We start from the raw sequence: 14006 nt of genomic DNA, 5'->3' as shown, positions 1-14006 counted from the left end.
GTTTTTTATGCGCTGTTTTTACGGAATTCACTGTGCAATTAAAACAACATGTTAACTTTATTCTGTGGGTCAATACGATTACGGAGATACCAAATATATATTAGTTTTTTCTATGTTTTACTACTTTTAAATGATAAAACCTATGTGTAAAAAAGAAAATTTATTTTGCGTCGCCAAATTCCGAGAGCCACAACTTTTTTTTTTTTCCGTCGATTAAGTGGTATGAGGGCTTATTTTTTTGCGGGATAAGCTGTAGTTTTTAATAATACCATTTTGGTGTAAATGCGACGGTTTTTATTTAATTTCTTGTGGGAGATTAGGTGACCAAAAAATAGACATTCTGGCGTTTACAATTTTTTTTTTTTTTACGGCGTTCACCGTGCGGGTTAAATAATGATATATTATAATAGTTCAGACTTTTACGGACGCAGCAATACCAATTATGTTTATTTATTCATTTTTTTACTATGCCCTAGGGGGAAGATGGGATGGGAGAAGGTTTTTTTTTTTTAACTTTTATTTATTTTATTTTTACACCAAAAAAAACTTTAACTTATTTTTACTTTTTTTTTTATTAGTCCCCCTAGGGGACTACAACCAGCCATCGCTAGATCGCTTGCACGATATACTGCAATACTAATGTATTGCAGTATATCGTGATTCTGACAGTCAACTATTAAGCCCTGCCGGAGGCAAGGCTTAATAGGTGTACAAAGATGGCGGACCTGGGGGCGTTCATTAAGCCCCCAGGCAGCCATACCAACAATCGCCGCCCCCGCGATTGCGTTGCGGGGGGCGCGATGAGCTGTTAGTGGGGGTCGCCCCCCTCTTTCTGACGATATAAATGCTGCGGTCAGTATTGACCGCGGCATTTAACGAGTTAAACTAGCGGGATCGCGCTCGAGCGTCATGCCGCTAGTTACTTTGAAGTGTCGGCTGTAACATACAGCCGACACCGACTGCGTGAGCCCGCTCCATACTTCCCCTACCCGACTTTGGCGTATGGATACGTCAAATGTCGGGAAGGGGTTAAGTAAATACTTGCATTCCCCATAAGACAACAATTTTTGAGCATTAACACCGTCAGGACTGAGCCATTTTTTGATGTTACATTTTTGTTTTTCCCTCCCCGCCTTCCAAGAGCCATAACTTTTTTATTTTTTCGTCAATAGAGTGGCACGAGGGCTTATTTTTTTGGCGGGATTAGTTATCATTTCTATCGGCACCATTTAAAGTACCATACAATGTACTGGGAAATCGAAAAAAAAAACTGCGATACCTCCATTGTTTTTTGGGTTTCGTTTTTACGGCTTTCACCGTGCAGTAGGAACGACAACTTAAACTTTACTTTGGCGCTCAATACGATTATGGCGATACCAAAATTATATAGTTTTTTCTTATATTTTAGAACGTTTACAAAGAAAAAGATATTTGTTCAAAAGAATTCATTGGTTTTGTTTCACCACATTCTGAGCACCATAACTTAACATAACACGGTGTGAGGGCTTATTTTTTGCGGGACGAGCTGTAGTCTTTATTGGTACCATTTTTTGGTACAAACAACATTTTGATCACTTTTTATAAATAAATAAACAGCGATTGACAAACAGTTGACAAATAAACAGCGATTCTGGCGGTTTACATTTTTTATGCCGTTCACCGTGCAAGTTGTTATATTGTAATAGTTCTGACTTTTACAGATGCAGCAACATCAAACTTGTTTATTTTTTATTTTTGACATTACTTTAGAACAAAATTGGGAAAGACTTTTTTCTTTTGAACATTTAATATACAATTTTTTTCACTACTAAAAGCTTTAACACAATCTATTCGTCCCCCTAGGGGACTTAAACCGGCGATCGTTGGTTACTAATGTATCGCAGTATATTGTCATTTTTACAGGCTTCTGTTAAGCCTTCAATAAACTCCTGGGCTGCCGTGACAACCATCGGCAGCCCACGGCCGCGTTGGCGGGGCACCAATGAGGTGTCCGAGGAGGCCCCCTCTTTTTAATGCCTCAGATGCTACGGTTGCGACTGACCACAGCATTTGAAGGGTTAAACGACCAGGAACAGCGCAATCGCTGTTCCTGGCGGTTAAGCCCAGGTGTCAGCTGTAAAACACAGCTGACAACCGCAGTGTATGGAGCGCGCTCCATACATCAACCCCGCCGCACCAGGACGTAATAGCACATCGTGGTGTGAAAGGGGTTAAAGGGCCAGTATAGGGATTTCACATGTAGAGTTCCCTTAAGGCCAATAATTGGTTACGGAGTCACTATTTGGGTGTGATGACCTTACTACCTTTATAACGTCATAGGTGTGGTTAAGCCTAATAACGCTGCCCTTCCTCAGTTATTCCTCCTGAAAACGTATGACAACTGGGTGTTACCATTCCTCGTCACTGGCGCGTCCTTATAAAGTCTCACACTATCAACATTGATTAGAGTTATGTGTAGTGACACAGCCAAGATAGTAAGAAAAAAAAAATGCTACAGCATTGTTATTTCACGGTGGAATTCAAGTATTCACTAAAACAGACATTTCAAGAGAACCAACAGTTACTCTTTAAGGCCTCGTTCAGAACTGGGTTGAAGGCTCCGTTAGAGGCCTTAGACGCAGATCCGTTTGAGATCACCGAAGAAAATAGCACAGCATGCTACGCCATTGTCTTTGGTAAAATCACGGACACCCCAACGGAAAGCCGACAGAGCCTATTAAAGTCAATGGATTCCACCTGCTGTGTAACGGAACCGTTGCTTCCGTTATTCCCTTGTTTGCTCCTCTGATGGAGCAGAATATCGGAACACACTGACGCAGGTGTGAACAAAGCCGAAGATCACCATACAACTTTGTTACACTTTGCTGGCTAATAATTCAATGAAAAAAAAGCAAAAAAAACAAAAACAATAACATTGTGCTAACTTTAGGCATCTTGAGTTAAAGTCGGCTGATGCTGTAGACAGAGTAGCACATGAAACGTGAGGTGGTACAGTATCAGCGTTAAATAGCTGGTATTCCAGATGCCAACATAGCATCACAAGTAGACATACCTGCAAGTGGAGAGGGGAGGGAACTGCACACCTCTTTCTTTACACTCTTGAACAATCCTCTCCTTCACGTTCCGGCAAAGATCTAGCACCCTTGATTTAAGAACAGAAGATTCCAAGATCAGATGAAGCTTTCTTTATATAAAACTAGAAAAACACCTTTATTGCAACCTTCTAAAAGAGAATCAATTACTCAACATTTTCTAAATTTCTGCTAGCGGTCAGTGAATGAAGACATCCATTGCTTACATAAAAAGCTGAAAATCTGTCCTTCTGTTCATCGGACACAGATGCATGGTACATTAGGGTACCAGAACTCTCCCTGGTACAAGAAAGCCTAGGCTCTCTCCAATTCAAGTTTACCATATACTTTCTGCATCACTTCCCCCACAATTTTCGAGATCTCTGCTTGCAGACATTCAATAGGAATTTTCATTGTTTACTTTCAGTGGATAAAAATCCGTCCTGATCATGTAATGGACACACAGCTGCATGGTTTGTTACAAGACACAGCTTTGATAACTGTACTGTACTACACCACGCACTTACAAAAATCCACCGCAGATTTTACTGCATATTTGTGGTAAGTCTGCGGCAAATCCACTGCACATCTGCTGCATTTCCACAACATGTGAACCCAGGCTAAGGACCTAAGGAGACGTGCCACCTATATGATCACCACATGACCAGGACAGACTTTTATCCACTAAAAGGTTTTGTATAACTGCAAGCAGAGATCTTCAAACGGCGAGGGATTGATACAGAAAGTTTATTGTAAAAGTGTAGAACTTTTTATTATACAATAACCTTCATTTGCTGAAACTGTAATAACCCATTAAGAAATGTGGCATGGATGCCGCTATCCTCATCAGCTTCACGGGAAGAACTTGACTATTTGCGCATTTATGACCAGAAATCTGTTCGAGTGGTTAAACATGTTGATATTTTTCCTTCAGCAGATTAAAGAGGCTCTGTCACCACATTATAAGTGCCCTATCTCCTATATAAGGACATCGGCGCTATAATGTAGGTGACAGTAATGCTTTTTATTTAAAAAAAACAATCTATTTTCAGCACTTTATTAGCGATTTTAGATTTATGCTAATGAGTTGCTTAATAGACCAAGTGGGCGTTGTACAGAGGAGTGTATGACGCTGACCAATCAGCGTCATGCACTCCTCTCCATTCATTTACTCAGCGCATAGGGATCCTGCTAGATCCTTATGTGCTGTCTTATACGAACACATTAACAATACTGAAGTGTTTAGACAGTGAATAGACATTCCACGGGATGTCTATTCACAATCTCTGCACTTCGTTACTCTGTCTGTGGTAGTTACAGCAGAGGAAATGTGATCTCGCGAGATCTCGCTGTAAATGACAGGTTACAACGGGATCTCGCTTCCTCTGCTGTAACTACCATAGAAACTGTAACGAAGTGCAGAGATTGTGAATAGACATCCCGTGGAATGTCTATTCACTGTCTAAACACTTCAGTATCGTTAATGTGTTAGTATAAGACAGCACATAAGGATCTAGCAGGATCCCTATGCGCTGAGTAAATGAATGAAGAGGAGTGCATGATGCTGATTAGACCAAGTGGGTGTTGTACAGGGGAGTGTATGACGCTTACCAATGTAAAAATACGCCCACTTGGGCATTAAGCAACTCATTAGCATAAATCTAAAATCGCTAATAAAATTGTAAAAATAGATCGTTTTTTTTAAAGTAAAAAGCATTACTGTCACCTACATTATAGTGCCGATCTCATATAGGAGATAGGGCACTTATAATGTGGTGACAGAGCCTATTTAAGTTCACCTCTTCAATCCCACGGTCTAATATAAAATCTGTCTACAGAATGGCGGTATGCCGGTAATAACAAAAAAAAATATCTAACATTTATCATATCCAGGGTCAAACATTGGGTCTATTAAGTAAATAGAAGAGATACATTATTTTGTGTATAGCGATTAAAACAAGTTCATTCGTTTTGAGCTACAGTCCTCTGAAAACCACTGATAACGCGTCATGGTATCCGAGTTCAATATGACAAACTCAGCTCTGTCAATTGACAAACTAAATCTGCTATATCCAAATCCGTCTCATTGCCATAGAACCACTTCTATATTGACTACAAAGGAATATTTTTTTCTGGAATGGGATCCACATGTTCAACAATCTATTGCAGATAATGTATTCCCACTCAAACTATGTATTATTTCATGTAGTCACAATATATAAAAATATAAGAAAAAGTTGATTAAATATACTTTGTAATATCACTACACTGAGTACGAAACTAGTGCTGCTAAAACTCTTACCTGTCCCATGGAACAGAGGTTTCGAATGACTCCCCTATGAGATAATAATCCATGCCGAGGTCCTACAAAATACAAACATAATGTAAATTATAAATATATACACAAAATTTATGAAGAACGAATTCAACATAATGCATCAGTTCAACAACTCAACAAGATAAAATACACTAACAAAGTGTGGTATAGAGACGGAATATGAGGGTAACAAAGTTGTGGCAACTACACTCCTCTATATTAAAATTGTAACACCAAGGAGGAAAAGTTTTGGAATTGTGGAAATCACAGGATCAAGAGACATGTTAATGATATGCAAATGATAAAAAACATGAAAACGAAATATACCAATATCCAATATCTTGATTTATTCAGTGCCACACTCAGAAATACACCTACACGCCTTGGCATGCTATCACTGAGGCTATTAATGGTTGTCTGAGGAATGTTATGCCGCGCTGAATGCACTTGGGCACGCAAATCATCAAGATTGGCTGCTGGCAGCTCCCTTTGCAATTGCCGACCAATGATGTCCCAGGTGTGCTCGATGGGATACAAGTCCAGAGATGCTGCAGGTCATGGTAGCACGTTTAGGCCACGCAGGCTGCTCACAGTAGCATGAGCAACATGCGGCCTGGCATTGTCCTGTTGAAAAACGGCTTCTGGGACACTTTGGAGATATGGCCGTGCCACTGGGGTGTTTAGTCAATGGAACACCTGTACTTGGGCTCTGATGGTTTGTGTCGACACTGGTTGCCGCCCTAGGCGTGGGACGTGATGTCCAATTTTACTTGCAGTACAGAATGAATCTATAAGCTCCATTCACCAATCAGATGATGAGTCTGTGCAGAGGTTCGCCTTTGCGCACCTCTTGCCGTCATTCTCGTATGTTGTTCTCCCATCCTCTGGGATACACAGCGCTGAACAGTGCTGACATAGCGATCTGCAGGAGTGATAAACCAAGATCTCTCAGTTCAAGGTTTCTGTCACTCATTTTTCGTCAAGTGGCAATGACTGTGCATCGCACAACAATCATCCCACACCACTTGATCCGAATTTTGAGGTTTCATGTGGCTAAAAAAAACTGCTTTCAATCCGGATTTTATGCTTCCCACATGCCACAGATTGGAGTTGGAAAATTTTATCATTTGCAGATCTCAGTGACACTTCCTCGATTTGCATAACCATACCCTTCTTGGTGTTGCAATTTTAATGTTGGAGTGTATATACTGTACTGCATACATGACCTGTACACGGATAGATTCTCATAAACAACTCAATGACAGATAGACAGGCCATAAAATGGCCAAAAGACCGTATTTGGGTGTTTAGCCCTTGTTGCAGGCTCTTCTGCTGCCGGGTGCTATACTGATAATAGAATCATGCTGATAACTATCTTCAACTCGAGAGTAATATTATTGGTCATGGGGTAATTTCAAATGCTTCCTTGGTAGGATTTTGGTTCAGCTATCCAATATTAACTACAGGTTATAAAGCATTCGTTTAAAGTATTAAGAAACATATTGATTTGGTAGTACTGGAACGTATGCTCATGTTTTCTAACCTATGGCCATCAATATTGCTCATTACATCCTCTCACTCTACTCTAAGACTTCTCCCGTGCTGCATCCACTCTATGGAGCTCTCTGCTTGTTACCGTTACAGCTTCTCCTCAACGCTCATTTCTTAAGAGACACTCATGTGACAATTTTTGAAAGCTGCAACCACAGTCCATGGCCCTCATACCAGGATTGATTCCTTTAAGACCATCTTCATTTTTTAATGTGCAATAAGCAAAATAGAGTTCCCTCTCTGCCGGATTGGCCAAGACCAGACCATATAGCTGCATCCATTGAATATTTCCAGAAATATTCTGGATTGCTCTCAACCAGTCAGGGCAAGAGAAGACTCTGTTTTGCATATTACGCGCAGCCTCAAATGGATACCAATGAGAAGGTGCACTTACATTTGGTCTTCTCATAAACGAGCTTAGTTTAAGGAGTATGTCCTGGTGCAAATCCCCTATAAAGGAGCTTTGCCCAAGTGCGACACCTGAAGCTTTGCAGACTCTCCGCACCAGAAGATCTATATACTTGTGGCAAACTATACCCCTCCTAATGTGTGTGTGTGTGTGTGTGTGTGTGTGTGTGTGTGTGTGTGATCAATATAAGCACCTGTCACAACCCATTTAACCTGCTATCCTCATTGCATCACTATGCATTTTTTGGGCACTGATACTGGCTAAGACACTGGCTCATGCAGCGTTATTTTTATACAAGTGGCTTCTCCATTGCACTACGGTGTCACTCCCCTCATCCCTGTAGAGATTGTAAGTTCTCCTACAATATGTCCAAGGAACATGGAGTCAGCCATGACTTTTAGTAAAGGTTTCCCTCTGTCGCCATGGATCCCTAGCCTTAATATCAGTGTGCGAGAATTCTAATTTGCAGTCACATGTAGAAACTGAGCCAGGTGACGAGACATTAAAGGGGTTTTTAATTGATTTTTTTTACTAAATGCTGCAAATGTCCTGAAATAAAAAAATAAAAATACAGCCAGTACTGAACTATAGCTTCCCTGGCGCTCCAGCGCTGATGCACCAGCGGTCCCCCCCTTCATTGTTTACATGCAGGCAGCACGTAACTGTTGCAGCCAATCAGACGGCTCAGCGGTCATGTATTGTATTCCTTGCGTGATGCCAAGAATAATATTAGTCAGAACTTTGCAGCCATTAGTAAAAAATTTAAACAACCTGGATAACCCCTTTAATAAATTGTTCTTTAAATCTCTCGGAATCTGTTACTTATTGTGTACTGGATAAGTACCGAATAATGCACTGACTTCTCCATTGACCATTCGCCTATCAATCGCAGCAACATCTGCACATCCTGAACTAATATGCCTTTATTTGAATTCTATGGGAAGAGGGAAAGCTGGAAGAGAAAATGACAGCATCTGCTTGAAGAAAAAAAAGACAAAGCCGTGTAGCAAATTTTAAAGGGATCCTTTATAAAGCTCTCAATATTCCTTAGGGTCAGAATATGTCAATATTCACACTGGTGACCAGACAAAGAGGGGAGGAAAATAGATGCGACCTACCCGAAGGTAAGCAATGACGAATGTCAGCATGTAACCTCTCTGCCCATTATCTTCGCCTGCTGCCAGACCTCTGCAATTGTAAAGATGGTCAATGATTAACTGGGTATTTATGCACAATCGTTACATGCTGCAGTCATAGTATTTCAATGGTAAAAAAAATACACAAACACATTAACAAAGCTTAAAACAATGACGTCTGACTTAAAGCACTCTGGGCCATTAATACAATGTAACAATATATTTGGATGGAATTCTAAAGACTTTCCTTTTAATCATGATCCTAGTTCATTTATCACGTTTCTGCTGTAAACGAATGTTTTAAACACTCCAAAGCTTATATGACCAGGAAGACGTTCATTATATCCAGGATGACCTACTTCTAAAAAAAAACTTCAAGAAACATGTTGTTTTCTTCGGCTATGAAACGTTTTGTTTTTTTTTGCAGCCTACGCTTTAGTGCGTTTATCCATGTGTTCTTCACAGTGACTGTGGAAGGAGAAAGTACTTTGTGATCATCGCATCTGCGTATAGGACATTTGAGGCCTTCCAGTTATTTCACTTTTATCTATAGAGTAGTCAAGAATACAGGAATGGAAAACGAGCATCAGGAGAATTATTTTTTTCCGCCCAGGATTCTACATTGATTGCCTGTCCTTAAAATAAGCCATTAAAGGGGTTTTCCACTAATTATTATTTATCACGTATCCACAGGATAGGTGAGAAATAACTGATCAGTGTGGGTCCAACCGATGGGGCCCCCACCAATCACGAGCTTACGGTGCGATTCCTAAGAGCCCCATAGGAATGTAGCGGTAGTTGGCATGCTCGACCACCACTCTATTCATTTCTATGGGGCTGCCGAGTGCTATCTTCATCAGCACCATAGAAATCAATGGAGTGGTAACCGAGCACGTGCTCTACCGCTCCATTCCTATGTGGCTCCCAGGATCCGCAAAGTATCCAATTCTCATCATCTGTGGTGGTCCCAGTGGTCAGACTCCCACCGATCAGTTATTTATCCCCTATCCTGCGGATAGGTAATAAATAATTATTATGGGGAAAACCCCTTTGATATAATTGGTGGGTGCCAGAACGCAAATCTTCTACCTATCGCTGGAGCACTACATCCACATCATTACAGTACCGGATACAGCGACGTCCATTTACTTGAATGGGCTGAGCTGCAGTACCAAACACAGCCACATGCATATGGATGTCGTTATCGGTACTGTAGTGAAGAAGCAGTACTTTGCGTTTGGTTGTTCGGCATCCCACACGGATGGCTTAATAATGTATAATACTGGAGAAAACCACTTTTAATGTAATCTAAAGCTTTTAGACTTTTTATTTTACTTATTTTGTAAATACAAGAAGACATCTTCAAGGATAAAGATTTCTGTTAACTTCGACTTTGATTTCAATGGATTTTTTATGCCATCATTTGGTTTCATTTAGTATTCGACCAGTAAAAAAAAATAAAAAAATCTTTAAAGCTTTTGTTTCCATCTACAGTGTAGCCATCTTTATCTTGACTTTTAACACATTAAATACACAGTACCAAGCAACTTCAACTTGACTTTTTCAATGGTTTTTGTTGTGTCATATCACACTGCAGCAAGTTATCAGTTAAGATAAAGATGGCTACATCCGTATTACAAGCTAAACCATCAGAAATGGAAGCATTGGCGCCAGTGTGAACAGAGCATTAAGATACACTATGTTCACATGCAGCAGATGCGGTGCAGAAATGTAAAAATAAAAAACCAATATTGGCTCAAAATCTGCAGGCCTCTGCTAAAAAGCTAAAGATAAAGAGCAATTTAACCTTTCAGCACGACAACGACCCACAGCATACCTCCAAATCATCAAAAGAATGGCTTCACCAGAAGAAGATCAAAGTTTTTGAATGGCCCAGCCAGAGCCAAGACCTGAATCCCATTGAAAATCTGTGTGGTGACCCGAAGAGGGCTGTACACAGGAGATGCCCTCGCAATCTGACGGATTTGAAGCGCTTTTGCAAGGAAGAGTGGGCAACAATTGCCAAGTCAAGATGTGCCATGCTGATAGATTTCTACCCAAAAAGACTGAATGCTGTCAAAGTCAAAAGGTTATTCAACAAAGTATTAGGTTAAGGGTGCGCATATTTATGCAAACACATTATATGTGTGTTTTTTATTTTATTTACCCCCCCTAAAATATTTGTTTGTTTTTCAATGGAATTGTACAGATTATGTGTCAATAGCAACGGCATCTGTGATTAGACAGAGGGAGGGGGCTACCTCTGTCACCACCCCCCTAGATGCGAACGAGGCGTGCCGATGGGTTGCAATGACAGCCGAGGGCTCCACAAAGGTATGTTGACAGGAATAATACACTGCAATGTAAGTATTATATGAGTGATCAGCAATAGTATAATGAAGTCCCCGAGTGGGACTGGAAAAAAAAAATGTTTAAAAACGACAAGAAAAAATAAAAAAATAAACAAAAACTCCAACCCATTTATAATGCTTTATTATGTAAAAAAGATAAAATTACACATAAGGCCCCATGCACACGAACGTGCTTTTGCGGCCGCAATTCCCCCGAAAATCTACGGAAGAACTGCGGCCCCATTCATTTCTATGGGCCCATGCACACGACCATGGTTTCCACGGTCCGTGCATGGCCCAGGCTCATAGAAAATAATGGACGCGGCCATGTGCACGGCCCGCGATTTGGGGGCGGCTCGCCAGCTGACCCGAAAATCACGGCCGTGCACATGGCTACGGTCGTATGCATGAGGCCTTACTGGTATCATGGCACGTGTAATGACCCAAAAGTAAACTGTAAAATGTAACGATAAAACGATCATGGTATTGAACCTGCATGGTGAACCCCGTAAAAAACAAAACCCCCACAATGCTAGAATTGCTGTGTCATGTCCGTGGCTGTGGACCGTCCGGTTCACTCTTCCCCTGACGGCTGCAGCCATGGGTTGGCGAGCGCTGGCCCCAGTCTCCTCCTCAGGAGACACCAGCGCTCACTTCCACTCACCTTGGCCGAATCCCGTAGGGATTAAGTCCGGTGCGCGCGCTGCCCCTTCAAGAGCGGGCACGAGCGTGCGCGCGCACCGGACTTAATGAAGTATCAGCCCATGAGTGCCCTGGACTATAAGAGGGGTTCAGCCCCTTGCTTCAATGCCTGAGCGTTGTTGTCGTACCCTTAGTTTCTCTATGTGTTCCTGTTCCTTGTATCCCGTGCTATCCTGGTCAAGTGCCGTGCTGAGCCAAAGTCATGCTGTGCTGTATACCACGCCTGTCCTGCTTCACCACGCCTGACAACTGCCTGCTGCCTAGTCCCAGCCGAGCCTGCCTTGCTACTGTCCGAGCAGCCACAGGTACCCTATACGAACTATAGACTTTAACCTGCGCCCTGTTGGCCAGCTGCCATACCGCCAAGGCGGTACGGCCCAGTGGGTCCACGAACCCTACTTAACATGCTGTTTGCGTATCCCATCTTCCAAAACACGGAATAAAAGCGATCAACATGTACCAATGAAAACCTCAAGTCATCCTGAAAAAAACAAGCCCTCAAACAACTCTGTCGAAGGAAGACTGGCCCATACAGACAAGATAGCTGCTGTTATAGCCCATCCGTGCGAAGGAACAAGTTGTATTCGACTTAAATTTTGCTGACTGCAGTGCCTATTCATCAGTTCGATGCTTGACATCCTCGTCAACGAAAAGGGTCAGAGGAGTTGTTGATGTCCGCAGGATCCCCTTTCACTGGATGTTTTCCCTCGATCACACCATTCTCGGTATACTCTCGACAACGTTGAACAAGAAAACCCCCCCACAAAGTTGTCAGTTTCTGAAACACTGGCTCCGGTTAGTCTAGAATCGATGACCATAATTTATTCTAAGTCGCTCGGTCACTCGATTTTAACTTTCCAATGTGGATTCACACAAACTCATCCATGAAAAACGTGCTCACTTGAATTTATGCTGCACTCTGGGGTCACGTGTTTGATTTCCATACAGGGAAACTCCAAACGTGAAAGGTCAGTTGTCTCTAATAAACTGGCCATTCATTGAACCAAAAGGTTCTATTAAAAAATATAACTTGTCTCGCAAAAAACAAGCCCTCATATGGCTACGACAACCGAAAAATAAAAAAAAGTTATGACTCTTGGAAGACGGGGATGGAAATTTTTTTCTTAAAAGTATTCACACTGTCCTAAAGGCCGAATTCTTAAAAGCTATGTACACCTTTGAAAACTTATTTGACTTTTGGCTTTGTATCCTGTATACAGAGCAGCTGTATCTAGCGCTGAATCCTGTATCCGATGGGTCACCAGCACTAACAGGTTCAGTGTCAGCGGGTCCTCTGCATCTCTGACACGCAAGATCTTACCTGTTATCGATCACATCTAAGTTATGAACTTGTATGTGAACTGTAACAGCTCGAACAGTCCTGCTGACCTGAAGAATATAGTAGTGTGAATCAGGCTCGGTGACACGCTTTCTCTACTTGAGTCTATGGAGATCTCTGCGTCACCCATCACAGGCTTCAGCAGTTCCTATACCACACTAGTTTTGAACAGGGGGGACAGAAACTTATATCATCCGCTACCACTGATGCTTATAAAAGGTTCCAGTCATACAGGTATAATGTAGAAGAATATAGTGTAGCCTCCCTGTCTCTATACTTATGGTTTCTCAGCTTATTAAGGAGACTATAGAGAGAATGATAATCAGTGTCCACCAGCCTGCAGAAATGGTAAAGTCATTAGTTGGTCATGTGATGCTGTGCTGAAGCATCATGGGGTTCATAGCAAAGGAGAGAGGAAGAGAAAGCTGGGGAAATCTAAGAATTAAGATGGAGGCTTCTTTTAAAGCACAGACTAGGCAGCAGTTCAAAAAGGAAGTAAAGTATACATAAAAGAAGTGTAGAGTGTGGTATACCGTCAGATGGGGGGTGCAAACATGGAAAGTTGTGTTTCCACTGGAGGTCTTCTTTAAGGCTTATGAATATTTGGTTTAACACGGTCCCTAAAGACAACATTTTAACAGACAATACATTAGAAAGTCCAAGCAAATATTGTAGCCTGATTGCTTCTTCTTTTTAAAAAGCCCATTAAGCTGACTGCCGCAGGACTGGCAACCAGTTGTTATTGCAGGAGGGAACACTGTCTGGCTATACACATCTCCTGCCCTGGCCGACCACGTAATGAATGGATGGACCGAGATCACCAGAGAGGGTGCCACCCTTACAGAGCAGCTATCCGTTCTGGCTCATAGAGGGGGTCCTTTATGATAAAACTCCTTTTTCCAAATATAAGTTTTTAGCCCCTGGAAAGTGACGGATACTTTCAAAAAGGAACATGTCTGTATCTCAGTCTACATGCTGGAAACAATTTATTTATCGATGAAAAAATCCAGCTACTTATTTGGGTATCCCACTTCAAATTTTCCAAAGCTTTCAGGACAATCCATGTATATTTCATAATATTTGTAAAGTGATTGAAAGAAGCTTGAAAAATAGTTGACCAAGAATGTATT

At 41.6% G+C, this 14006-nt stretch overlaps 1 protein-coding gene across 2 annotated transcripts in view; it reads right to left on the bottom strand.

The window, feature by feature from the left end:
- The window catches only part of AGPS (alkylglycerone phosphate synthase), a 189270-nt gene that overhangs the window by 32520 nt on the left and 142744 nt on the right, over positions 1–14006 (bottom strand). For both annotated transcript variants that reach the window (XM_075829511.1, XM_075829510.1), the window contains exons 15-17: positions 8467–8536; positions 5374–5435; positions 3053–3142 (exon numbers count right to left, since the gene is read on the bottom strand). In XM_075829511.1, coding sequence (XP_075685626.1) covers positions 3053–3142; positions 5374–5435; positions 8467–8536 — 222 coding nt within the window. The remainder of the gene's footprint in view (positions 1–3052; positions 3143–5373; positions 5436–8466; positions 8537–14006) is intronic.

This window comes from Rhinoderma darwinii, chromosome 6 (genome assembly GCF_050947455.1).
Source record: "Rhinoderma darwinii isolate aRhiDar2 chromosome 6, aRhiDar2.hap1, whole genome shotgun sequence".
Taxonomy (NCBI): Eukaryota; Metazoa; Chordata; class Amphibia; order Anura; family Rhinodermatidae; genus Rhinoderma; species Rhinoderma darwinii.
The sequence above is the reverse complement of the archived record's forward strand: the minus strand, read 5'-3'. Positions and strand labels throughout refer to the sequence as shown.